The sequence below is a fragment of the Alligator mississippiensis genome, chromosome 2 (assembly GCF_030867095.1).
Source record: "Alligator mississippiensis isolate rAllMis1 chromosome 2, rAllMis1, whole genome shotgun sequence".
Taxonomy (NCBI): domain Eukaryota; kingdom Metazoa; phylum Chordata; order Crocodylia; family Alligatoridae; genus Alligator; species Alligator mississippiensis.
The window spans coordinates 190971809-190996479 of record NC_081825.1 but is presented as its reverse complement, the minus strand read 5'-3'; the positions used below and the strand labels follow the sequence as shown (position 1 = coordinate 190996479).

The following is a 24671-nucleotide window of genomic DNA, read 5'->3' as shown; positions in this document are numbered from 1 at the left end:
GACCCCGGAATCTCCTGGGGTCAAAAAACCCCCGTGCTGCAAAGTATCAGTGCAGAAAATGCCTGAATGTGTGGTGCATGGAATCACAGATGGGTCTGCAATGCCACATACCGCACATCCGCACTCATCTGGACACAGCCTACTGGGGAACTTACAATTCCTATAATGCCTTTAAAAATTATATTGATTTGAAGGCGCTAAGATTAATCCTTAATGTTTTCCAACAGCTGACTATCAGATAATAGAGACTTACAAATACTTAATTTAAAGAACTTTTCCCCCCCCAAGTATTTAAGTGAGGAAAAAATGTCAAACAGAAGAGCTACATCATGCATATAAATACTTATAGTCACTATCTTTATATATCTGGGACCAAGAGCTAACTTGGAAACCATTACAAGAATATTAACTAACAACATTAAGGAATTATCGCATACTTTTGCTGCAATTGCTAGTATGCAAGCGATACCAAGATCTCCTGCTCCAATAACTGTAACTTTGTTACAAGTTTCATTTTTCTTCTCTTTCTCCACTTGACTCTTTGATTTCATATCAGTTTCACCTATAATTAAAAACAAAAGCCAGAAACACAGGTCATAATTTGTGTTATAACACAATGCTGATATATGAACTATAAAGCCAAATTACTCTGACTTTTGTAATATACCTGTCAGTACCGATAAATGATACTGGGATTTTTCAATTCATGGGGTAAGACACAAACATTCCTCCACAAAACTGTATCCTGGGAAAACAATTTAAATCCAAGAAAAAGATGCAAGTTTGAAGGTGAAAATTTTTAGCTGATAGAAAGAATTATTACTCCATGAAAACCAATGGAGCTATGACAATGTATATCTACTAAGGATCTGCCCCCTCAATTTTATACTCAGCTTTACTAAACGTCTTGCATGGCCTGGGGCTAGTTACTTCAATTCTGTTTTTCTATATCCCTTCTCCCCTTTGTCCATCAACACAACTGGAAGTTGTTTGGGACAAGGTCTATCTTCTACTAGGTGTTTGTGTAATACATAAGATAACAGAGTCCAAACTCAGCTGCTGCGTCTGGAAAATATAACACAAATAATAATAATTTCTTGCTGCCAATTCATGCAGTCCTGCATATAGTTTTTACAAAAAATTAAGAGACTGTTTTAAATTACATGCAAAACTGACTGAATTGTGACCATCACAAGCTGTTCATTCCATATTGGTGATGTTACATTGCTTCTCACTACACTGAAAGAGGTATTGCATTTCATTTTGGAAAAAAAAAAACAGCAAATGCACAGGGTGACTGTATTACAAAGTTTAGAGAGGGACTATTCATTTCTGCCTTCAGATAAAAGAAAAAATATAAAATGGCTAATTTAGAAGTTTGCCATAAATTAGCCATCTTAAAAGGATACACAAAAACTGTAGCTAAACAGATAAAGTCGATATCGATTCAGACCAGAAGAGCATTCAGATCTGTGGCTGAAGTACACACCTTCACTGAACTTGGCAATAAAAGACAACAGTTCCAGCTGCCTGGCTGCATCAGATGATGACAGTGAATACAGAGGGAGCTCTTCATCAAATTTGGCAGTCATTTCCTTGATTAACCCAATGACAGTTGATTTTGGCTGAAAGGCATACAAACATGCATATCAAAAAGTTACTTTATTGAATAGCTAGCAAACATTGTAACATAAGACCCTTAAATTGCACAAACTTATACTGATATCAAGAATCACTGTACAAAAATAGCAAAATATTAACTTCGATATTTACACCAACATTTAATATATTGAAGAAAAGTAGCACTGTCCATTAAAGTAATGTTTAGTTTGTTTATATATTTTAAGTGTGGAACATGGAAGGGTATGGATTAGAAAGATGAGGAATCTAGAGGTTGAATAAAAGATAAGTAAACACCAATTCAATTGGTTGTTCTGAATGTCACTGGGTATGTGAAAGCTTATGACACAGTAGCATACAGCAGGAGTTGCATATAAGCGCAGTTCAGATATAAGGAATGTATCTATCTTCACAATTTTTTTTTTTCCAGCTGGGAGCACCTGATGTAATACACCCTGTTTAGATTTAAAGATGTTTACAGGATATGCCACGTTAGTGCTAAATTGGTTGCAATTAGCACATTAAGGGCAGTGTCCACAATCTACACTAGTTTTATTTGGCTCGTATCGTCAAAAACATCTTTGGTTGAATCTGTCCGCTCAGCAAACTTTTGGTCACATGTTGTGATCTCTCAGGATGTGGCAGAAATTTACAAAAGTAAACTCACAGGATTTCTGTTCTTGGCACAACCAACTTTTTGATATTCTATCACATATACAGTAAAAATGCCTGTCTGTGGTATAGAAACATTGTGCTATATGCAACAGCACAGGAAAATGAGCTCTGTGTGGGCGCTTATCAGAAGCGCTTATCAGCATCAAAATTCTACGCCCAGTGTGATTCTAAGAAGCAGCCAATATTGTATACATAATTACTATGCATGTTACTTGGTAGATAAAAAGTAAAAAAGCTGAACTGTGCAGCGTGTGGCTCATGTCTCATCTGCCATTGTTACTACACTAGCGAAGGGAAGATTACATTAAACTTCTGATGCTCCCAAGGGCTGTGCTCATATCCAGCTTCTACCATACTAGGTAATTCACAACTAGACAGAGAGCAGCATTTATCTAAAAAGGTACAAACTAGCTGCCCAAGACCCCAATCCTGCAGTCCTGACTCAGTAAAAGCAAGAAAATATTTAGCTAAATAAGGATGAGGCATAAAAACTTTAGTTACCAGGTACAAATTCCCCAAAGCCTACCTACATTAAGTAAGGGTAAAAACTGCTTGACCCATCTCAGAAACTAGCTAAACAACAGTCCTTTAAATGAAGTTTGCTTTCTTAACAGCCCGTGTTTTAAAGTAACTTATGGAATTGAGTATGTAAAAAAAAAATAAAATATTTGACAACTAGTTATTTTCGGAGCTTTCTATTCAGCATCCCCAGCATGGTCTCCCTTTTGTAATACCATCCACAAAGAGATAGGGCCCCCCACTCCCAACACTTATTGTCATTTTACAGAAAGTCAGCCTCAGCTTAGACTGTTACTGTACACAGCAACAAAGAAAAATGAGAGCATTATTTAGTTTATCCTTTTAACAGGATGCCTTTTTAACTATTTGTCTTGTAATAATATTTGACTGGCTGAAGGTTATAGCTGGGAAGAAAGCAACTTTCTGTTTCTTCCTATATAACCACTTTATATAAGATTAATATACAGTGGAGGAGAAAGGGGAAAAAAATAAACCTGCCCTTTGATTCTCATGCAATACCATGCTTTCTTCCCAGAGATTTTTTTTCTCCTTACGTGGCTCCAGTTTTGTAAGTAGGGCAAATATATCCTGCCATGTGCATCAACATGTTTTCCCACAGAAATTCCCATGTTTACAGTTGGCTTTAAGAAACAAATGGGTGGTGCAAAAGGGTGAGAATCCAAGATCCATAGACGAACTGGTATGTTATAGGAACGACCTGTTAGATACAAAATACAATTCATGAGAACTTCTGTATTTTGCAGAGAAGCTGAAACGTTTTTGGTATGTTATACTTTGCACTTTTTCACCTATCAATATTTTTCTACCATATTCAGTTAAAGCTTATTGCTACCAAGACTGCTTAGCAAGTACTATTGATTGAAATCCTGCCTGCTGGTAAAGCAAAAAACAAATGCTCAAACAGCTCTGCCTTCCTAATTGAGGGAACTTCTCAAAAGCACTCGACTTCTTACTTTTTGAGGACAATAAAGCTAATGACAAGGAGAACCTATTGCATCATAACCCTTAGGTTTCAAAGGCTGCAAGTCTAGAAAAAAACAAATCTTAGTTCTTTTCAGATGCTACATATTCAAGCACCAGGTTTCAAGAATTTATCCAACTGTCCCCACATCCTGAGCCCAAAGTTCCATGTACCATAGTTTGGTATCTAACTACACTGGTTTCTTCATGGCTGGCTAGTTTCTTCATTGCAAGAAGTATGGAATTAAAGTATACTATACTGAGTATATGGAATTAAAGTAATTTCAGTTGATTTATGAAAAACCCACTTTAAACATTTTTATTTAAAAAGACTATAGGCAAAACTGAACTCCAAGAATTAAGTGTACAGAAACATGTATCAAAAGTGAGTTAATTCACACATTTTACTTTTTCTATATACTGGTACTGCTCCTATTATGACATAAAACATTTGTAACAGGTAATGGGATGTTTTATGTCAGGTACAAGCAGGACAACACCAGGGGTCTGTGATATGAGAGACAAGCAATTATAGAGGAACAGCCACGATGCTAATGTGAGCCCTGATGAAGCATGGTGCCACAGATATGCTAATATAGGAGAAAAGGTGGGTGAACAATAGCAAACAGATTGATAGGCAGGGAAAAACGGAGAAGAAGGCAGGAGAAAAGACCTAAGAGGACTCCAGGAGGTCTAGAAGGAAGCCTGCCAGGAACAGAGCTGCAATGAAACTTGACAAGACTCTACATGAGCAGCCAGAAATGTTTCAAAATTACAGTCCGAGACAGGCTTGCATTCTGACTTGGCCACTGCCACCACTTTTCCAAATGCATTTTCCAAACACTGTCCAGGACACAGAGAGCAGGGTTGTCACCTGAGTAAGGGACAGCTAGGCTGAGGACAGCATAGTATAAATTTCAGCACTAGAAGAAAGTTTGCTTCAGATCTCTCTCTCCGTCAGGTTTGCCAAACTGATCGTTTATATATTTTTTACCGATAATCTGCAAACTTTTGACTGACAATCAATCAAACTTTTCCACTATGGTTGGTGTTAAATCCTGAAATCTGAGCCCAGCTGTTGTTCAGGGCCTGACAGAAGGGTTACAGTTACATCATGTAAAACATGTCAGTAAAAAAAAAAGAGTCTGGTTGCCAGTAAAGTTTGCAGATTATCAGTAAAAAATTGTCTCAGGTTGGCAACCCTGACAGAGACGGATCCTAAGCAAACTCCTTTAGTGCTGCAATTCTAACCAGAACCCTGGGTTTAGTAAAAGAAACCTTGCCATACTGACCGCACTAATCAATATAGTTGCACAAGATATCCCATGACTTGAAGCAACACTATTAAATGTACACAAGATGTCTTACAACTGGCTTTCAAATTGGCAAAAAAATATACACACTAACTTACCATGGTAAGTTATTGGAACAGTGCCACTAAAATTCAGGAGGTCTTTTTGGGATCCATCTTTGAAAGCTGAAAAGGAAATAATTTTTAGTCAATGCCTTCTTTGAGCTCCATTTGAGGTTTGCCCAGCCTACTCTAATCCACCCATCTCCCTCCAGCACAGGCTGGGCAAACCCCAGTCCAGGCTTCCTTCCCTCCCTCCAATTGTGCAGACAGCATGGAGCATGGGACCATGCTGAATCAGTCCAGCATGCCTGAGCAGACAGAAGTTAATGAAGGTACTCTACTTCGGAATACCTCCATCTGAACCCCCATATAACAAGGGTTAATTTGTCGCATGATCGGGGACTTCTAAAACACTCTGCAGCCATGCACTTCTGTCAGGGCACAGCTGTAGAGCGCTTTCAAGTGGCCAATTGTGCAACAAATGTAACTTATGTCTGTGCTTTGTGGCTTCATTTTCCCCTCCCCTTTTTGAAGAGAGTGTGACTACTTATTTTTTTATCCCATCCCCACACGCTTTGCCCTCCAATCTTTCCAATCACCCTCTCTGCTAAGAAGTTTAATGACTCTTGCTGACCTTCTCTATTACTGAGCCTAGTTGCAATGCATTAGCAACCTGAAAAAGCCCTTTTGTAAGGGCCTTTGCTCTTCCTCCTCCTATACAACACTATTGTCCCTTGGACTTTTCTTCCAGCTGGGGGATTCTGGAAGTTATATTTGACATGAATAAATATATCAAAATAAACATGGTCCAGAGACATGATATGCACAGTATTTAAAACCTTGGTCACACATTAGTGATTATATATTACTTCCATTTTTTTTTTATTTAAAAGCTACTCATTTTGGTTAAGCTAATTTATAAACAATATAGCATGACAAAAGTTAACAGATCATATAAAGTTTAATTTAAAAAAAAAACCCACAAAAGAATTAGAAGACAAAAACAAAAGCGACAGTGTTTTTTTAACCTACAATTGAACCTATGGAAAGTAACAGCTCCATCCCATGTTTCTCTAGAGCTATGCCATATAATCAAAGTAACTGGATCAGAGTCTTACTATAAGTGTCCATGGAAAACAGAAAGTTTGGGTAGATCTTATTTACATTCTTCAGTTCTTCTATGGTCAGGTCTCTGAATTTATACTGGAAACAAAATGGAGAATAAAGTTTAATTTCAAAGAACTCTCCCTTTCACTTTGCAAGAGATAGGAAAAGAAGTGGGAGAGGGTCAGGAGGACAGAAAGGGACAATATAATAATGAGACAGTTTTGCTATTTACTTAATTCTGATGGGGGTATTTTATGGCATGAAGCATCTTCATTATATCTATCAAGCGTCTCGTTTTGTTATGACAACCAAAAGGGCTTTAAACAATACAGTAAATCTTCCATGGCTACAATTAGGAGTCCAGTTCTGAACTTTCATCACTACATAGCTCTCTTCTGACTTCAACTGAAGTTGAGCTTTTGTGAAATCTGGCCTTATCTGCATACAAAGATTCACATCTAATTTAAAAATACACTATTTAAAAAAAAGTAGGAGCCACATTAGTGATACAGTTTATTTCCAGAAAAACATTATTACAGCTTTTACATTAAAAAAAAAAAAATGGTTGTTTTAGAATGACTTTTTCACTGACAGATGAAATATTAAGCCTCTGGAAAAAAAGTTACTTACTGGAGAAGTGTTCCACACCCACAGAAAACTGTTTTGCAAAGTCCAAGCAAAATCTGTTCTGTGGTTTAGATTTTAGTGAGGGTAGAAAGCCACAAACACTTCCCTCTTTAAAAAAAAAAAAAAAAAAAAAGCCTAGTGACACATGGACAGGTTAACACCAAGAGGTGCTGTGGTTTGAAATGTAGCATTGATGTGGTTATTAGGGAAGTATAAATCGAGCAAAAAACCAAGTACTGCCACTGCATAGCGGCCCCTTCTCATTCTATAGCCAGCTCTCTAGACTCCTTAACCTCATGAATTTAAGTTTATGTCACTCATTAAGTTCACGCTTCCCAGATTTGGACATTTTGCTCTAGATCATGGGCTGTCAATTTTCCTTGAAACACCAACCTAAACATTTAACAGCTTGCTAGATCAAGAAGTTGACAACTATCCTGCAAAAATAGAGAGTGTGGTTCAGTCGTCAATCTCAGTGCTGAGACTGCTAGAGCACTGTTTAGTGTCAATTCTAGGGAAGAGAGGTAGTTAGACATTTTAGTCTGAAATAAAGGCCAGAAGGCAAGACAGGGTGGTACTTTAGCCCCAGGATTAACCTGCAATCCCTTTCTAGCCTGTCTTTGGCTCCAAACTGCACATAGAGACTATGTTTTAGGCATATAGCTTGAATGACAATTAATTAAAAGTTAGCTGGACCATCCCTGGGCAACGTGTTAACTCAGATAATACACTGGTACTTAACTTAACATGGCCGATAAGCTTGTCCCTCTGTAGAATTTCAAGATAAAAAGCTTTGTCTTGGGAGAAATTTAACATCTGCTTTTAGCCTTAAAAGACCATCCTCAGAAGCACAGAGTTTTCAAAGATACAAAAAAACCCACATATTGAGTTTCTCACATTTTATCCTGGAATCCTACAGGCTAAAAACAGATGACAGGTTTGATTTGGATTTGAGCTTCTCTCTTAGCAAACCCCTAATCTTATAGGGGGACAAGCCCACTGTCCCACATTAAGTATCTCATCATCAGCAATCCCTCACAGTTAGGGATGATTGTTTTCCACAATTATCTTATTTGTGGGTCCAAAGACAACTGATGAAGCCAGTCTGGAATCAACAGACTCTGTTGCAACTCGGGTGCATCTTTCTGTATAGGGTGGGTGACTTTGGATTCTCGATTCAGTCTGTGACATGCTGTTTCTACATCTCCCAATTTTCTGTCTCTTGTTGTTGCCATTAAGTTTCAAAGTACTGAGATTCTTGCAGAAGGCTCTTCTTCCATTTGGGACAGTCCTGGACAGTACAGGCATCCCGCATCTAACATAGGGGTTACGTTCTAAAGGCAGCGCGTAAAGGCGAAAATCACGTATAGTGAAATCACATATTACCACGCCAGCAGTGACTGCCTCTGCCTCCAAAACCTCCCACCGCTGCAGTGAAGCTGCGCTTAAAGCTGTGCGGCCAGCGGCAGCAGCACAGCGCGAGGTGGTGGTGGGGATGGCTGTGTGCCGCCCGGCCATCACCACGCCCAGTGGCTGGCCACACAGCTCCGGGCACGGCTCCATGGCAGCGGCGGGAGGTTTTGGAGGCAGAGGCAGTCACTGCTGGCAATGTGGTGGTGGCCAGGTCGCCAGGTAAGCAGCAGCACCACATGCAGACTCAAGCCCCCCCCCGCGTATAGTTGAATTCGCGCAAGTTAAATGCGCGTAAGATGCGGGATGCCTGTAGTCTCCACCAGTTGGTGTCAAGGTTGCATTTTTTCCAAGCTGGCCGTGAGGACATCTTTGAAGCGCTTTTTCTGCCCTCCTCTTTAGCTTGTGCCTTTACTGAGCTAGGAGAATAAAACTTGCTTTGGGAATTTGGACTCAGACATCTAGATGATGTGACCAGGCCAGCAAAGCTGATTTTGGATGATTAATCATCTCCATGCTCATGGTGTTTGCTTGAGGGAGAACGCTAACATTGTTGCATGTGTTGGTCTTCTGCAAGCAACGCTGATGGTACTTCTCCAGCAACTTGAGGTGTCTCCTGTGTCACAACCCAAGGGTGTGATTTTGTGTGTGCACGCTTCGGCACTGCTAAATTATTTCCTGCCATGAGGAGCTTTCTTTGCAGGGTGCATTTCTCAGTTGCAAAGAGAAAACCCCGGGCAAAGGAGTTCCTGCCATTCGCATGCAAATTTGTTCCCCACTATTGGCCAGTTCTAAATTATTCCCACGTGGCGGCTAGCGATTGGCTTACTAGCCGTATAAGAGGCTTGAGTGGTTTCCGCCCAAGTTGGAGGACCTCACAACCATCTCGTGGAGGAGGACGACTTCACGTCTCATGAAGAACTCCAAGCGCTGAGGAGCCTAACAGACCCAGCGTGTGCCTTAAGAAGGCTATAGGGGTCTGATCAACCTCTGGCCTCTCCCCGTTGCCGAGCGCGATCCCTCGACAAACCCCTTCCCTGCGCGCTTGTTCCACGGAGCCTAGCAAGCTTCGTGTGTGTGTGTATCCAGAGCTCTGTCCGAGTTATTGCAAGAGGCTCGAGTTTTCTGCGGGTCCTTGTTTGAGTTTGTGTTGTAGAGCCTAGCAAACTCCACGTGTCTGTCTGTAACTGCAATGCAAACAAGTTTTTCCTGCCTGCACTGCGACCATCTACGGTGTAAGTAAAATAATCTTTAATTAACCGCTATGCGTCCGTGCCTAATTCTAGTCCGCCGGCCTGCATTCCCCGACCCGCGTGCCAGGGCTGCTGGCCACAGCCTGCCGCGCGCCCCCAAAGGCCTCAGACCGCTCCTGGCCCGCACATCCTGTACGGTGTCCATGGCTCAGATCCGTACAGTAAGGCAGGGATCACAACTCCTTGAATAAACCATGAGCCTGGTTTTGAATCAGATTTGAAACATTAAGTATCTTTGAAGTATCTGAATTAACACTTTGTGTGGGAACAATCCCAGCTAATCCGATAACTGCCATTTAAACCTCCAATATAAAGGGCTGTCCCATCCCTTTTACGATGGGTCATATCTCACAAGATTAAACAAACCGGTTGTCTACTTTTAGCCCACTGATCCATGATAAGTATCTTTGAAGTATCTGAATTAACATTTTGTCCAAGGATAACCCTGGCTAATTCACGTTAACTGCCATTCAAGCTGTGTGTAAACAACTGCCCCCCCTCCCCCACCCCTTATTTTAATTCATATCAAATCAGACCTAAATTCAAATAAACTCACCAACTATTTTTAGCCAGAGGCTACAGCCTACTTCCTCAAACACTCCCAATGGTCTTGCAGAGAGCAGGGATACTAAAGAGAAAGTTGTATGAATACAAATGACAGGGAAAGGGGAGGACAGGATGGGGGCAGGGGTTACTGGAATACTACAGAGAAAGTCTTATGAATACACAGGATAGGGAAATGGGAAGGAAAGGATGGGGAGAGGGGGCGTTACTGAGAGAGAGGAAGGTAGTTTGAAGAGACTGAAAGGGATAAACACAGCAGGTGAATCCAGAGAAGTCCACATATCGCTGTTTCTTTTTCTGCTGGCCTGAGGACAGGGCACCACCATCAAAACTAAGCTGTTGTTGGGTTTGGCCTCACCCTTGTGAGCAGAAAAGCCGAGGAGGAGGAACAAGGAAGCTGTCAAAATCCAGCATCATAAAAAAGGATCAGAGGCTAGAACCAGACGAACAGTTTAATTCCGGGCTGATCGTGTCAGGGTTTTGATTTGCATCAGAGCAGGCCAAGACAATGGTTTACATGAGCAGCTCAAAGGCCAACTACCTCAAATTAGCCTAGATTTCACTCAACATTGGGCATCACTGCTCCCTCCACTCCTTGTGCACATGCATCATGAGACCAAACTCCCCTCCCAGTGTTTGCAGGGCTAGAGGGCGGTGCCCCCCCCACCGCACACATGCACAAAGCAGTGAGCTGCTGGGTCAGCCTCTGTCAGTCTGGAGAGCAGGGGGATTGCAAACAACATCCCGAGTCCTACAGGCCTTGCAAGAAGGCCCAGCCGGTACTGGCGAGCAGGTTGTCTCGGCACTGCAGGAGCCCCACTGATGAGGGGCAGCTACTGGAATTGAACAGAGGATGTTGGAAGCATCCAGAAAGGGGCTAGATCCTTATATGTTGTGTGCAGGAACTAGAGAAGATCCTCCTATGGCTCCATTCATCAACAAGAAACACGCTCCCGCCACAGCCACATCACAACCCCCCCCCCCCCCCCAGCCGAGCCGGCGGCTCACAGCTCTGCGCATGCGCGGCTGGGGAGCAGGACCCCCCCCCCGCCTCACATAAGCCCAACACGGGTGGTGCGGGGCACGCAGCTCTGTGACGTCTGAGCGCAGCACAGCGCGTCGCCACGCCATGCCACATTCTCTCCTGCCTTGCGCCCCTCCCCCCACCAGGGCCAGAGAGGGAGGCGCACACACCTTGCCCAACTGCTTCCTGAGCGTCTCTTCAGAGAACTCCATCACGACGCCGGCTCCAGTGCGACACTTCCGGTTCCAAGCTACGGCGGCTGCCGGGAGCCAAAACGAACGCAGCTCCCGCGTTCTGCCCCACTGTACCTGGCGCAGACAGATGCAGACGCGAAGGGCCCCGCCCCCCTCGGCGCGGCCACCACGTGGTCGGCCATGCACGTGGTGCCAGGCTCCTCCTACCCCGCTGCCACCGTTGGGTGAATTTCGATGCTGCCGGTCACAGGCTTGGATCTCGGGCCGCTGTTCTGTGACTGCCGGCTCTGTAAGGCCGCAGCTGCCCGCATGCAGCTGGCTGGGGAGTTGCGCCATGAGCGTGGAGGGCAGTGGGCAGGCAAGGGGCAGCCATTAGGACAGGTGCGTGGGCACGGCCACAGCCCCTCCCCTGCTCTTCCCTTTTTTCCCCTGCGGGTGTTTTTTCCCTCCCAGTTGGAACTGCCAGGTTGGTATCCCCTTGCCCTGTCTGCAACCACTGCTGCTTCGCAGTCTGGTCCTGTCTGCCCAGGGAAGGTCACTGAGGGCTTCTGGCCATGACTGCCAAGGAGGCTGAGCAAGCAGGCCAGCCAGGGCCCAGAACAGCAGCAGCTAATGAACTCTGCCCCAATTTAGGAGCAGGAAGCCTGTGGATTGGCTGTGGGGAGCACCACCTATCTATACAGTACCAGCTGGGGCCCTGTGTCTGCAGGTCAGTCACCAGTTTGGCCATAGCAAGCCTGCTGGACCCTGGACCCTCCTGCAGTTCTATTTCCTGGTGCTAGTTTGTCTCTGCTTCTGGACTTTGCCTGGTGGATTTCCTCCCAGATTGGTACTTGACATCTGACTAGGGTTGCCAACTCTGGCTGAAGCTATTCCAAGAGATTTTGTTTTCTGCTATTCAACCCGTTCACAATATCCAACTCCCAGATTGCTTTCTGTAGTCACGGGAAGATCGATGCCGATTCCGGTAGATTCCCGGCCAATCAGGGAGGGTTGGCAACCCTACATCTGATCCCTGCCAGGTCCTGGCTCTGGGCTGTGTTGTGGACCCTGCCTCTGGATGGCTCTCCCTCTAGCTTGGTATATGGCTCCTGGCCTTTGACACAGCGCAAGGCCCTGCTTTCCCTCCATGGCCTAGCCATTAGGCCAGGCTGCCTATGCCCCTGGTCCATTACAGATTCTCTCGATAGTTTTCTCCTCTTGTTGCCTGAAATCCACATCTTTTACCTTCACTGCTCTGAACAGCTGTAGCTCAGTTCATGTGACAACTGTTCCTTTTTTCCTGTTCTTCCTAACCTGTCTTTTGGTGTTCCCTTCATATCTCTTACTCATTCTCTCACTTTCTCCCATGTTGCTGGGTTCAGATTAGTCTGCCCATTTCCTTATTGGCAAAAAAGCAAGTATTTTTGGAGGAGTGATACTTGTTCTTTGGGATTAGAGACACCACCCATCCCTAATTGGGCAGGACAGTTCTGGAATGGGAACCTCAAATCCCAGTCCCTGCATGACTCCAGAACAGCATTTGTCCCAGATTTACAGCAATGTGCAGGAATCCACGGGAAACAACGGGTATTCCAGCCTGCAAGGGACTGCCAGGAGCAGGACGTAGGGGCACAGGCAGATTAATGCATGGGGCCCCTGCCAAACAGGGACTCCCTGGGGTGCCACTGGCAGCATGGCCCATGCAGGCATTCTAGCCGTGGGCATCTGGGGGAGGCAGTGTGTGCCTCCTCCCCTGTGGCTGGGCCAGAGCCAGAGGCTAGAGCAGTGGGCACAGGGCTTCATGCAGGTGGTGGTGGCTTCCCAGGGTCATTTGTTGCCAGGGGGCCCTATGGGCAGCCCTGCTCCTGCTCCCACTCTCTGCCATCTGTGGGTGGCCACCAGCCCCAACGCCACTGGAACAGGATAGGACAGTCCCTCTCCCCAGGGCCGACAGAGGGACTGGCAGGCAGCTAGGGGTGGCATGGAACCAGTGCCTTGCCCCGAGCCAGCCCCAGCCTAGCTGCTTGACACCCACTAGGTGGAGGGTCCGGGATAGGTCAGGGCTGGGCTGCCTTTATCTCAATGGCACTCGCCCCCTGGCTTGCTCCGGATGTGCTGAGGAGGCTGGCTAGGCCCAGCCACAGCACCCTGGTGGGTGCAGAGGAAACCTACCCTTGCATGATGGGGGCCTCCAATTTTCTGTTTGCCCAGGGCCACAATAAATCTTAATCTGCCACTGCACAGGGGGCACCACGTGCATGTGCACTCCTGCACTCATGCAAGTGTCTGGGAATATAACCAGGCAGCATGGAGAGCAGCTCCTTGCAAGTAAGTCCATGGGTGGGGGGGGCACAGATTGAGGCCCCCCCCACAGTGAGGGAGAGAGTGGGGCTTGGGGTGCTACCCAGCCAGGACAGTCATGGGGCTGGGGCATGGAGCAGGACAGAACCACAGCTGGCTCATCCAGGGAGTGGAAGGCATGGGGGGCAAGGAACCTGCCTCCCCAGATTTGTGCATGAGGCAGGGGCGGATGCTGGCTGGCTGCTGCAGACTCTGGGCTCCCTGCCCTGCTGCTGTTCCCCCAGAGCCCCACACTGGCTGTGCCACCATGGCGAGGCACCCCCTGCCCACCTGGTAACAGCGGGGGTGGCAGTGGCATGGAGTTGTGCCCCCTGCTGCTGCGGGACTCCCAGAGGAAAGGCACCAGGGCAGAGAGCCGAGAGCCCACAGTAGGCAGCCCACATCCACCCCTGCTCTGTTCGGCTCTCCTCCAGCCGTGCTGCCGGCAGGGAGAAGGGCAGGGAGGGAGGAAGGCAGGTATGTGTCCCACCTTTCCATTTTGAAAAGTTGATCATCCTATTTGGGATAAAGTGAGACAAGCTTTCCAATACAATGTTTTTTCATTGAAATGCCATCCTCCCCTCACTTCTCTCTGAGGGTGAAGTTACACTTAATATTTCATAGATTTATTATGGGCTATATGGCATCAAAGTTAGAACATGCTGTGAGCAGTCAGACATAAAGGATTAACACAGTTTCTTGCCTGCACAGCTCTAAAGGGTTGAGGGACATAGCTAGGAACCAACACACAGCTCTAGTCCTGTTGGAGGGGGAGGAGTGGGGCCTTGGGAGCAATGCATCCGGGGGTGCTGGAGGACTTATAGTTGCTTGTTTCATCCCTGCAGTGGACTGAAGTTACCATAACAAGCTAGGCAGGATGGCCCAGAGTTAAACTTCACCTAAAGTGGTATAACTGTGAGATGCTCACAGGGCACTTAGCACGAATTCAGCTTTTAATATGCAATGCTCATGTCTTCAGTGCCCTTAGTATTGTCTAAGTTAGGGGTGGGAAAAATGGTGGATCCAGAGAGCAGCCAGATTCCATTTCCCAGCAGCCCCTGCCCACATGGCTCACATGTTGATCCTGGGAGCAGCAGGGCTGTGACAGCGTGGGGCCACAGAGTCAGGGCTCTGCCCCAGCCTTGCCCTGCATTGTCATGGCCCCACACTGTCATGGTCCTGTGCTCCTGGGGTCTCCATGGTGCATTGTGGGAAGGGCATATGGCTGGGCTGGGACCTTGTGCACTGACAGTGCGGGCCCGGAGGTGAAGCAGAGCTGCAATCCACTCCCTGCATGGCACTGCCCATGGAACCCACACTCATTGCAGGGGCATGTGGGCAGCAGATCACAGCTTTGCCTTGGCCTTGGCCCTGGCCCCTCAGGGTCTCCTGGGCCCTGCCTGCCCATCTCACTCCCAACCACAGCCCCATCTTGGCCATGCACCCTGCCTGCATGGGTCCTGCCCCTGGCGGTGGGTACAGGGTGGATGGGCTGGGGAGCCCCAGCAACAGGGCTGGGTCCAGTGGCCACCACCAGAAGGAGCTGCCACTGCAGGGGCTGTTGCAAAATAGTTGCAGGCCTGATCCAGCCTGTGGGCCAGACTGCCCACCCCTGGTCTAAGTGGAACTTGTAACTTCACCCTATCACATGCTTCTTTCAGGTGCCCTTTCCAATGATTTTTCCACACCTAAAATGTTGCTCTGTTTTGTTCTTTTTTTAAAGTAGTTTCATAGAGCTCAAGAAAGCGGTAATTTATGTGAAGTACTGAATAACAACCCTGTGGAACTGTCAGGCCTCCCACCATCAGTACTAAAAGGTACAAGCAATTCCCTGCAGGTGCAAAATTTGCATATCGTACAATGAGTAAGCACAGGCACTTACTGGCAGGGTAAAACACATTAGTGGATTCTTCAAAAATTAGTACTAGAGGAATACATTTTAAAATTGCTTGTGTGATTTCTTGAAATGAATATTCCAGGGCAGAAACAAATTATCTAGGTACCTCAAGAACCAATATGAACGGATATATATTACTTTCTTGGATATTTTTTCCCCTGCTGGTAAATTGCCACTTCGTGATATAACTAGCTTTAGGAACAGAGCTATTGTTCCCCTGTACCTGAAATTGAGTTCAGTTCCTCATTGCTTTCTCAGTATTGTGATCCTTTCCTCCTCTTTTATTTTCTTTGGTTGAGACTTTTGTGTGTAGTCAGCTGTCCTAGAGCCAGGACTATGATCCAAACAACACAGAAGCCAATAAAAGACTGACTTCAAACTCCTGGCCAAATGTTCCTAGTACCCTACATAATAGAAGTGCAAGATTCCAGGCAAGAATACCTTGCATAGGAAGCACAAAATAGTCGTAGCTGGAATACCAGACAGTCTGTCAGATGGCAGGAAACTGTAGGTCATGTAGGTCACCAAGAACTCTTGTCAGAACACAAGCTGGCTGATAACAGATGATTCCAAGAATAGCAAGTGCTTGCTTCTAGGAGCATGCTGTCATTTCTGCCACTGGAAATTAAAGCCTATTATAAAGGGCAGATTTGGGAAAGATCATTATGGGGGATGAAAGAACAGTAGCCACATGATAGGCCTTAAAGATGAATATCAAGGACACCTGGCTATGTATTGAAAGCAGAGTGGGCTACCAGATATTAGACCAGTGATCCTCAACTAGGGTGCCATTGCACCCTGGGGTGAGTTGAGATCCTTTCAGAGGTGCTGGGAAGTGCCATGCAATCTTAGCACTGTTTGGTGTGCAAATATTATTAATAAAATAAGCCCAGAGATGTCAGATTGGAATCCATAGTGTTAAAAGTATTCTGATCTGTTGTGGCCTTTCTGAGCTCTTTGCAACAGAAGAATCACTCTCTTTCTCTCTCTCTCTCTCTATATATATATATATTTTTTTAGTCAAAAATCAAGTGAAGACTAAGAGCTAACATTTTCTGAGGGGTACCTTGAATCTAAAAATGTTAGATTATATGTAAAAATAATTGGGGTTTGCCTTTGGTATTAATAGTACCGTAAAATGAAATGGTTTTGTAAACCAATCTGTAATATTAGGTGGAGTTACGTCCATGAAAAACTTGAACAAATTTATTTCCAGATATTAATGTGTGTTTTATCTTACCCACCTCTATCAACTTTCTTGTTATTAGAGAAGCGTGTCTTTCTGAAAGTCAATACCATAAGCCTGACATTTAGGACTGATTTTGCAGTCAGTGGAATCTGCTGTGGGTCTTCCAATAGAAAGGTAAAACAATTGCATTTCCTCCCTAGTAACCTGCTAGTGAAGACCTCCTTAATTTTTGTTCATCTGTAACTGATCAGGAGAGTTGAGAGAGGCAATAACCAAAATCATGGGCATTGCCAAAAACAGGAAAAGGGAACAAATCAGTTTTGCAACCGCATACACAAAATTATCCTTCATAGTTACTGATCCACTTATGTTATTCTGTCTTTTTATATATTTATAAATTTCATCTCTCAGGCCAAATTAGCCAAATCAGCTCCAAATTCTAATGACTGAGCAGAGCTTAATTATTCAAGTCCTACTTGCCAGTGTGGCACCACCACTGGCAAGTATCCTACCTCCTAGATTCTTCAGCCTGGGGCTTCAGGCACTCCCACATCCAAGGCAGACATCCTACTTGCAGGTCTCAAGTTCAGAGGCCTTGGAGTTCAGATGCCCCCTAGTCTCACTTGCCCCTAGCCAAAAGGCCATAGGAGCAAGCTAGAGGAAGAAGCCGAGAGCAGTCTTCCATCACCATAAATTGTGTAGCCGAGAGGGAGGCTATAGTAGACACTCACAGGGGTGCCCGCACACAGTGCAGTGGACAAGTCTCCATCCTCAGGTACACCAAGTTAGGCTGAGAAGAAAGGGATCTCCCCTGCCAGGTACATACAACCAGCTGGGCTGACACCAACATCATGGCAGTCTGTCTTTGTGCTGACTGTTATGTAATGAATGATGTCACAATTTGTTTCAGCATACAGTTCACTTCAGTACAGAGGTCACCACAGCTGTCTAGCCACAAGGTAAAGGCAACATGGTATGTTGCTTGAAATAAATTCTTTGAGAACCAGTATTGCATCTCTAACCATTTGGTATGTAATGTTTGGCTGACAAAAGCAGTACATCTTGAGCAAAGAATCCCTCAGAAGAATTTTACAATGATCGTTGTCTTTTGGATAATTTTCCTTCTGGGAATAACAGCAAAGGAGAGGTTTTACCTACCAGCACCACCTGCTGAGGTGAGTACAAAACCCAGACTAACTAGTGAAATGTTAGCTATTCCATACTAAACACATTCTAGACCATACTACTGCCAAGAGCACTGTATTCTTTTCTGATGTGAAGGTGTTTAGACATGTTCTACAGTGCCTGTGGACAGCAGAAGGCAGAGCAGGATGACACCTTAGGGCACTTAGGGTTCCAGGGGTGGGGGGGCACTTTAATTAGAATGGCTCCAAGAGCCATTCTAATTAAAGCATCGCAGCATCTCATGTATCAGTCCCCACATTTCAGAATGGCAGCGGGGGTACAACTTGTTCAACAAGCTTTATTTAAAGCGCCCCCCCTCCCCCCATTTTGAAGCATAGTGACACTGATACATGAGATGCAGAGGCTGGCTGGAGCCTGATAATTAGCAAGCTCCACCAGATTCAGTTGATCTGTTGTAATTACAGCATGTTGGAGCAGCTTCTGCACTCATGTATAGACACCATTAGAGACTAACTGGTTCAGAGAGGCATGAGTTTTCATGGGTGATAGCTAATAAAGTAGCTATCCTGCCTTCTGCTTGATTTTTGGACTGTTAACATGGCTAACTATCAAACTCTACTCAGAGAGACTATGGACAGACATTCAAATTAAATTTGTAGTGCTATGATAATGTCACCTCAGCTGAAAACCAGGAGCTGCCAAAGATATCCCCCTGCCCTTGCCAGGGCTCTTGTAGTAGAGGCAGGAACAGTGATGTAACAAGGGAAGAGTAAATAGGGCAATCGTCCCTGGCACCAACTTCAGGGATGCAAATAAAAGCTACCAGCAGCTGAGCAATAACAGCTGCAATCATGGTGGACTCCACAAGTCGCTAGTGCCCTGGGCACCTGGCTACATCCTTATACTACTGGACAGGAATTTCCTCACACTAACCCTAACCTCACTCAGCCCCATGCCTGCTCATCAGCAAAATGGGCAAGTTGGGAAGGGGAGGAAATTCCCACTGCCACTTGAACAGTTCTGGAGAATCCTAGGACTGTTGAAATGGTGGTGGCAGCAGTGTACCGCCAGGACTCCCAAACAGCTCATTTTGGGGGTTATCAGGTAACCAGTGCTCTCCCTCTGGGTGGAGGAGGGAAAGCAGAGAACTGAGAGATGTTAGGGATCCTAAGGACCTCTACTGTGCCAGCTGACAGCATATAGGTGTTACACATGGCACTAGAAAATGTCTCTCTCTGGAGAAGTTGATGTTTCAAACAGCTAACATTTTGTGGCAGAATTACCACATTTTTCTTGCCATGAACTACTTGAATGCCTGTACACTCTCTTTTTGTGGTGTTAAAAGGATGTATTTTTCCATAGAAGTGCTATGCCTGTTCACACTCTGAAACCCAAGCTGGGCAATGTTTCCAGTACTGTTTCTGGCAGACCAGGGTACAGATCTACAATTAATGTACATCTCCATCATTTGGTGGAGCTATAATGTACATTAGTTGAGGATCTGCTTCTGGGATCCTCTATTTTTTTTCAGTGACTTGGTATTCAAGACTAGATGGATCCCTAGGAGAATGAATTATCTGTTTTAGATCTAGTCTTGAATGTGGCTCCAGCTCCAGCAGTGGAGAGGGGAGGGGAGAGCAGAAGCGATGGGGCAGGCAACAGCAGACAGTGCTGCCAACAGAAACATGGTCCTGTCAGCATCAGAGAGGGATTATTCTCACCTCTGTTTTGCACTCTTTGAGCTCTGCCTCATTGCATAGACTTTCAGGACACTCAAAGCTGAAATGATCCTGAAGATCAAGGTAGTAACTAACTGTGCTACTTGCACAACCTTATTCCTGTGTGAAAGATGAAAAGACCTTTTTCAGTGTAAGGCTGATTGGCTGCCACTGAATAAATCTGCACTGAAACTTCACATCCAGCTCCCCACAAACTTTGGTGAATGACATCTACATCTTCCTTGGACTCTGGGGAGGTTGAAACAAGGCCTATGCTGAGTTATCATTTACAAGTAATGAATCGGTACTTGCTCAGAAGATCCTCTTGGCTTTCACTCTCTCATCAAGACCACAAATATTTCAGTGTCACATAAATAGACCAACATTGTTCTGCCAATGCAACCTTAGGACTTGTTTCTAGGATAGCTTATTTTATTTAATTTCCCACATTAATATTAAAAAAAAAAGGAAATCTGTTAGTTGGAGTAGAAGTAAGTTTTAGAGGTTTGGCAATGTCAGAGACCATTTGCTTTCTGAAGTACCATTTGGGGAAGTGGGTCAGTTAACAGCATGGGCCTAATCTTCAGTTGCTACAAACTGGTACAGCTCTGCTAAAATAAAGCTATGCCAGTTAACACTAGCTGAGGATCTGCCTGCTCCTATGTAGCTGAAACGATCACTTGTGTTCTAAAGTCTATGACAAACCCCAAATTAGCATGACCAGCTACAACAGGACCTGCCATGGCACTCAGCAAAATGGCAACCACTAGTAGTAGATATGGCTGATGAGGCTGAGGGCATTGACTATACCAGGAGCGGCCAACCTGTGGCACCAGTGCCAAAAGTGCCACAGGCAGCCTGTGTGTGACATGCAGCAGATTTGGGGAAAAGACAGACCGGGTGAATCTATATGAGATGCTTTACTGCATATTAGAATTAATCTAATGTGCAGTAAAGCATCACCGTCTATGTGTGCACAGCAGTTACTGAACAGTATATTAGTCTAATGTGCTGTACTGCACATGTAGATGCTGACTGGGAACAAATTGCTTCCAGTCACTCTAGACAGCAGGGAGCCACAGGACTAGGAGAACTGTTTCAGTTGGGTGGGACACTACCTCCCAGGCATGTAGAGATTGGGACCCGTCCCAATCTCTGCAGGTCTGGGAGAGCTATCCCAGCTGCAGGGCAGCTGCCTCCTGGTTACATAGGTTCCAATCTTCACAGCTCTGGGAGGCAGCTGCCTGTTCAGCCGGGACAGACCCTCCCCCACCCATCAGGGCCAGTCTGATCTCCCTCCTACTGGGACAGAGCTGCCCACTGAGTCGGGACAGCTGCCTGCCACTCTCTGGAACTTGGGGCTAAGCCCCCATGCCCCCTGCCAGCCAAGGACTGGCACCCAGGGGATCTGGGAGCTCCCTCTGGCTGCTGCATGGGGGTAGATCAGGGCAGGAGCAGCCCTGGACTGAGCTTCTCTTGTCAGGCTCAATTTGCTCCCAATGGGTGCACATGTGGATATGCACCTGGGACTACTTTAATGAGCCTGAATTATCTGCGCAGAAAATTTAGGCACTTTAATTGCATGTGTAGACATGCCCACAGTGGGGGAAAAAGGAGAAGAGAGAGCAGAAAGCAAAGCAGTAGACCAGGCAAGGAGCATAGGGCAGGAAGCAGAGCAGCAGTTTGGTTACAAAGCAGAAAGCAGAGCAGCAGACCAGGTAAGAATCACAAAGGCACTTGTGGAGGGTGCAGGGCTAATTTGTGGCACACCTACTAAAAAGGCCTCTATACAATACTTTCTCATATGTGTTTGTTTTTAGGCTCGCTATGAACGGCAAAAGAAATACGACTCAGCAAAAAAGTAACCAACGTAGTACTACAGCCATACACTGCCAAACGCAGAGCAAATCATTAAGCTTCAAGAATGACAAGGGTGCTGTGTAACAAATGCCATTTCGAAGCTAGACACTCGCTTATGAATAACACTTGTTGATGGCTTCAAGCTTGATGACATAAGATGGCATCCAGCACCTTGCACCAAGAGTCCTCAACCTGGTCAGGTGCCCTGTTCCCATTGGTGGTTTTACATAAAGCAATTGCACAACATTTTGTCATTTGTATAAGTGTTGCCTAAGACCTTAAAATTATATCCACAAATCCCTCTCTCAGAGCCTGAAAGACTGAAGTTCTACCCTGCCTTGATATATTTGGGGAGTATATCTAATTTTAACCTGCTGTAGAAAGAGTATTCTCTCTTATCCAATCCATGTGGGAAATATTAAGCCATATATCAGCCTAGATAACTGAAAGTTCACATATAGTTTCTAAATCTACAAAAATAGAATGGAGCAGGAGGGAGAGAACTTAAGACTCAGTCTTGCAAGGTGTCACGCACTAGCAAAGACTTAAACACACGCTTAACTTTAAGTACAAATAATCCTCTTGAAGTAGTGGGAGTACAGCTCTACTTACACACACAGTTGGGCAGGGACTAGAGTGTTCAACACCAAAGATAGAAATCCTTGATGAGCAAGTTACAGAAGACTATAATACTTAAAGATATTCACAAGATGTTCAAAATACTTTCTATTTGAGCATGACTGGTATTTACCGGGCAGGTACCTCAGACTTTCAACTCCCCTGTTAAATTATTACAACTCCCTTCTCCAAGAATACAAGACCCAGCAGATACAGAAGGCCTCTGCTTACCTCCTGCACATTAACTCTGTAAATTAAAGGAGTGTAATACCATTTGAGAAAGCAAAGTAGTAGTATATTATTTATAGGTCATCTGTCAGGTAGTCTCTCAGATATATCACAACCCAATTCAAAAGAGACTGTTGCTAGGTCTGGCTTGATGAAAGAGTCCTTTTCTGCTTCTCATTACAGTCTGCACAGGTGCAAGGCAGTTGAAAACTGAGGTTTGGATTTTTACTTGCATATTCCTTCTGTTCCAAAGGCTGGTATTCTTCACCAGCAAGAAGTAATAGAAAAGGTACAGGCAGAGAGGTTTTCTTTGAGGTTTCACAGAAAAGAGTAAGGTATTCAGTTACAGAAAAACTGAACCACTTTCTCCCATGCTTAGGTAAAGCATTAAAATTATATACTGATGTAACACTTAGACAATTCTCAAACACCTGGCCTGTTGGAGGCCCCTTCCATCAACTACCAGTCTTTTATCAAGGCATCCAAGTAGTGGCTTGCGCCAGCAACATGGTCCACAGGCCACAAGTGGTCTGTAAGCATGTAACATGCAGTTGGTGAGACCCAGTGGTCACCTCTCCCACTACTGCATGGCAGGGAACAGCCTGGGGGTCCATACCCTGCCTGTACAGCCAGAGCAGCAGGGGGGCACCCTGTGCAGTTGGCAATGGTGGGGGGCTGCATGCTGCCAACAGAGCTGCCTGTGGAGCACCCCCCCCCACACACACACTGAATTTGGGCAGCACTGTTTTAACTCATTCACTGTATGCACTATGAAAAGAAAGAAAAGCCACAATTTTCACACTTAGTTTTATTCTCTGTGTGAAACAATGTTGTACTGAAAACTTTGCATCTACCAACTTCAGCCTGGGTAATTTTAAAGTAAAATGAAAAAGAGGCATCTCAGTAGGGGAACACAATAAAGAAAATGTGTTAGTAGTATTTTTGAGAAAGTATTTCTAGGAATCAGTCCTCTGACCAGTGAAAAGACCAGATCCCATGGAAGGGTATGACCTGTGTATATTTAGGTAACCATAACAGAATTGAAATTACATGTAAGGCTTGCATGTTAGGACAGGTGTGTGGAAATTGTGCTTCTGAAGTAGAGAAAATAGTCCAAGCAAATTAAATTCTGTGGATCAGAGAAAATCAGGTGCAATACAGGTAGCAGCATCACCACCTCCAAAGCACCACACCAAACTGTCTTTGGTTCTGGAAACACCAGGTTTAGAGAAAGTGGGTAAGCTCTCTTTCCTTATTCACCATTTCCCTCCTAAGGCAACCAGCAAGTGGCCAAATACAGTTGTGATGTCTTTTTTTTGGCAACTAGACTATAACCAAACTTACTGGCACATCACTACATACTCGTCATTCAAAACCTACTGACAACCATAGCTAGACTTGAATATGGCAATATTCAGGGGTTTAAAATCCCATAAATCCCTTGAGATATCCACTACTCTCCCCGAAGCATTAAAATAAAAATTACCTAATCAAAGCTCAATGTGATAAGCATTACATGTACAACACTATATTGCTAACATTGCAAGTGTGGATTCCCACTGGATGCATAAATCTAGGAAAAAGAAGTTAAATAAACATTTTCTGCAAAGATGCTTCGACTTCAAAGTTTCTTATTCCTATTAAAAACCCCCCACTCTTGGAGACTTATCAAGTTCCTGCAATTGTCTGCTTCTCTGCTCTAACAAAGTTGTGAAGACAACAGTGCTGTGCATGCTGAAATAGTTGAAATGCAAGCCAGCTCCTTCCTGTTTATTTTGCGTATTCAACACATACTTAAAACACTACATTTTTAGTCTAACACAGGGGTTTTCAACCTTTTTGGATCAGTGTACCCCCAGTGGCTGTACGCAGAGCGGGAGGGCGGGGGCGCGTGGCTGGCTGTGAAACAGTGGCAGCCGCCATATGCGAGCTCCCACTCCCGTGTCCAGACAGCTGGGTGTCACCTGCGTGGCAACACAGGAGGGTGTGTGGTAGTGCTCCATCCCTGCCCACCCATGCATACCCCCTAGGGCCTTCTCGCGTACCCTCGGTTGACAACCCCTGGTCTAACACACAGGAATGCTGGAAAAAAACTTATTTCCTAGCCTCAGACACATGATACAAACTTAAGTTTACATACCGTTAGTTCCCCAGCAAGGGCAAGGAATTCCCAGGATTCCTGTTGGTTAACATACAGGCCTGTTTTTAATTTTAAAATTGGTAGATCGTCTCTAAGTCTGTTGATTGACAACCTGTTAGGAGACTGACTCAGCATAAGATGTTTTGCCAGGACTACTCTATACCTTTGTTATAGATGAAGGATGTCAGGCTCCTTTACCCCCACCTGTCTCCCTGCAGGATGGAT

At 45.1% G+C, this 24671-nt stretch overlaps 1 protein-coding gene and 1 long non-coding RNA gene across 5 annotated transcripts in view; one reads left to right on the top strand and one right to left on the bottom strand.

The window, feature by feature from the left end:
- Positions 1 to 24671, bottom strand: part of UEVLD (UEV and lactate/malate dehyrogenase domains) — a 44664-nt gene that overhangs the window by 17698 nt on the left and 2295 nt on the right. For 2 of the 4 annotated variants that reach the window (XM_019476838.2, XM_059722607.1), the window contains 5 exons: positions 6268 to 6352; positions 5207 to 5272; positions 3369 to 3532; positions 1490 to 1625; positions 438 to 562 (listed from right to left, as the gene is read on the bottom strand). In XM_019476838.2, the coding sequence (XP_019332383.1) occupies positions 438 to 562; positions 1490 to 1625; positions 3369 to 3532; positions 5207 to 5272; positions 6268 to 6280 (504 nt within the window). In that variant the 5' untranslated portion in view covers positions 6281 to 6352. Of the gene's footprint in view, positions 1 to 437; positions 563 to 1489; positions 1626 to 3368; positions 3533 to 5206; positions 5273 to 6267; positions 6353 to 10102; positions 10175 to 11166; positions 11184 to 11304; positions 11425 to 24671 lie in introns of those variants that run through there. The other 2 variants (XM_019476837.2, XM_006263481.4) reach the window with 2 other exon arrangements.
- LOC109280510 (uncharacterized) lies at positions 12048 to 23915 on the top strand. Its single transcript, XR_002086854.2, has 2 exons — positions 12048 to 17911; positions 21421 to 23915. It is a non-coding gene; the product is annotated as an uncharacterized LOC109280510 (long non-coding RNA).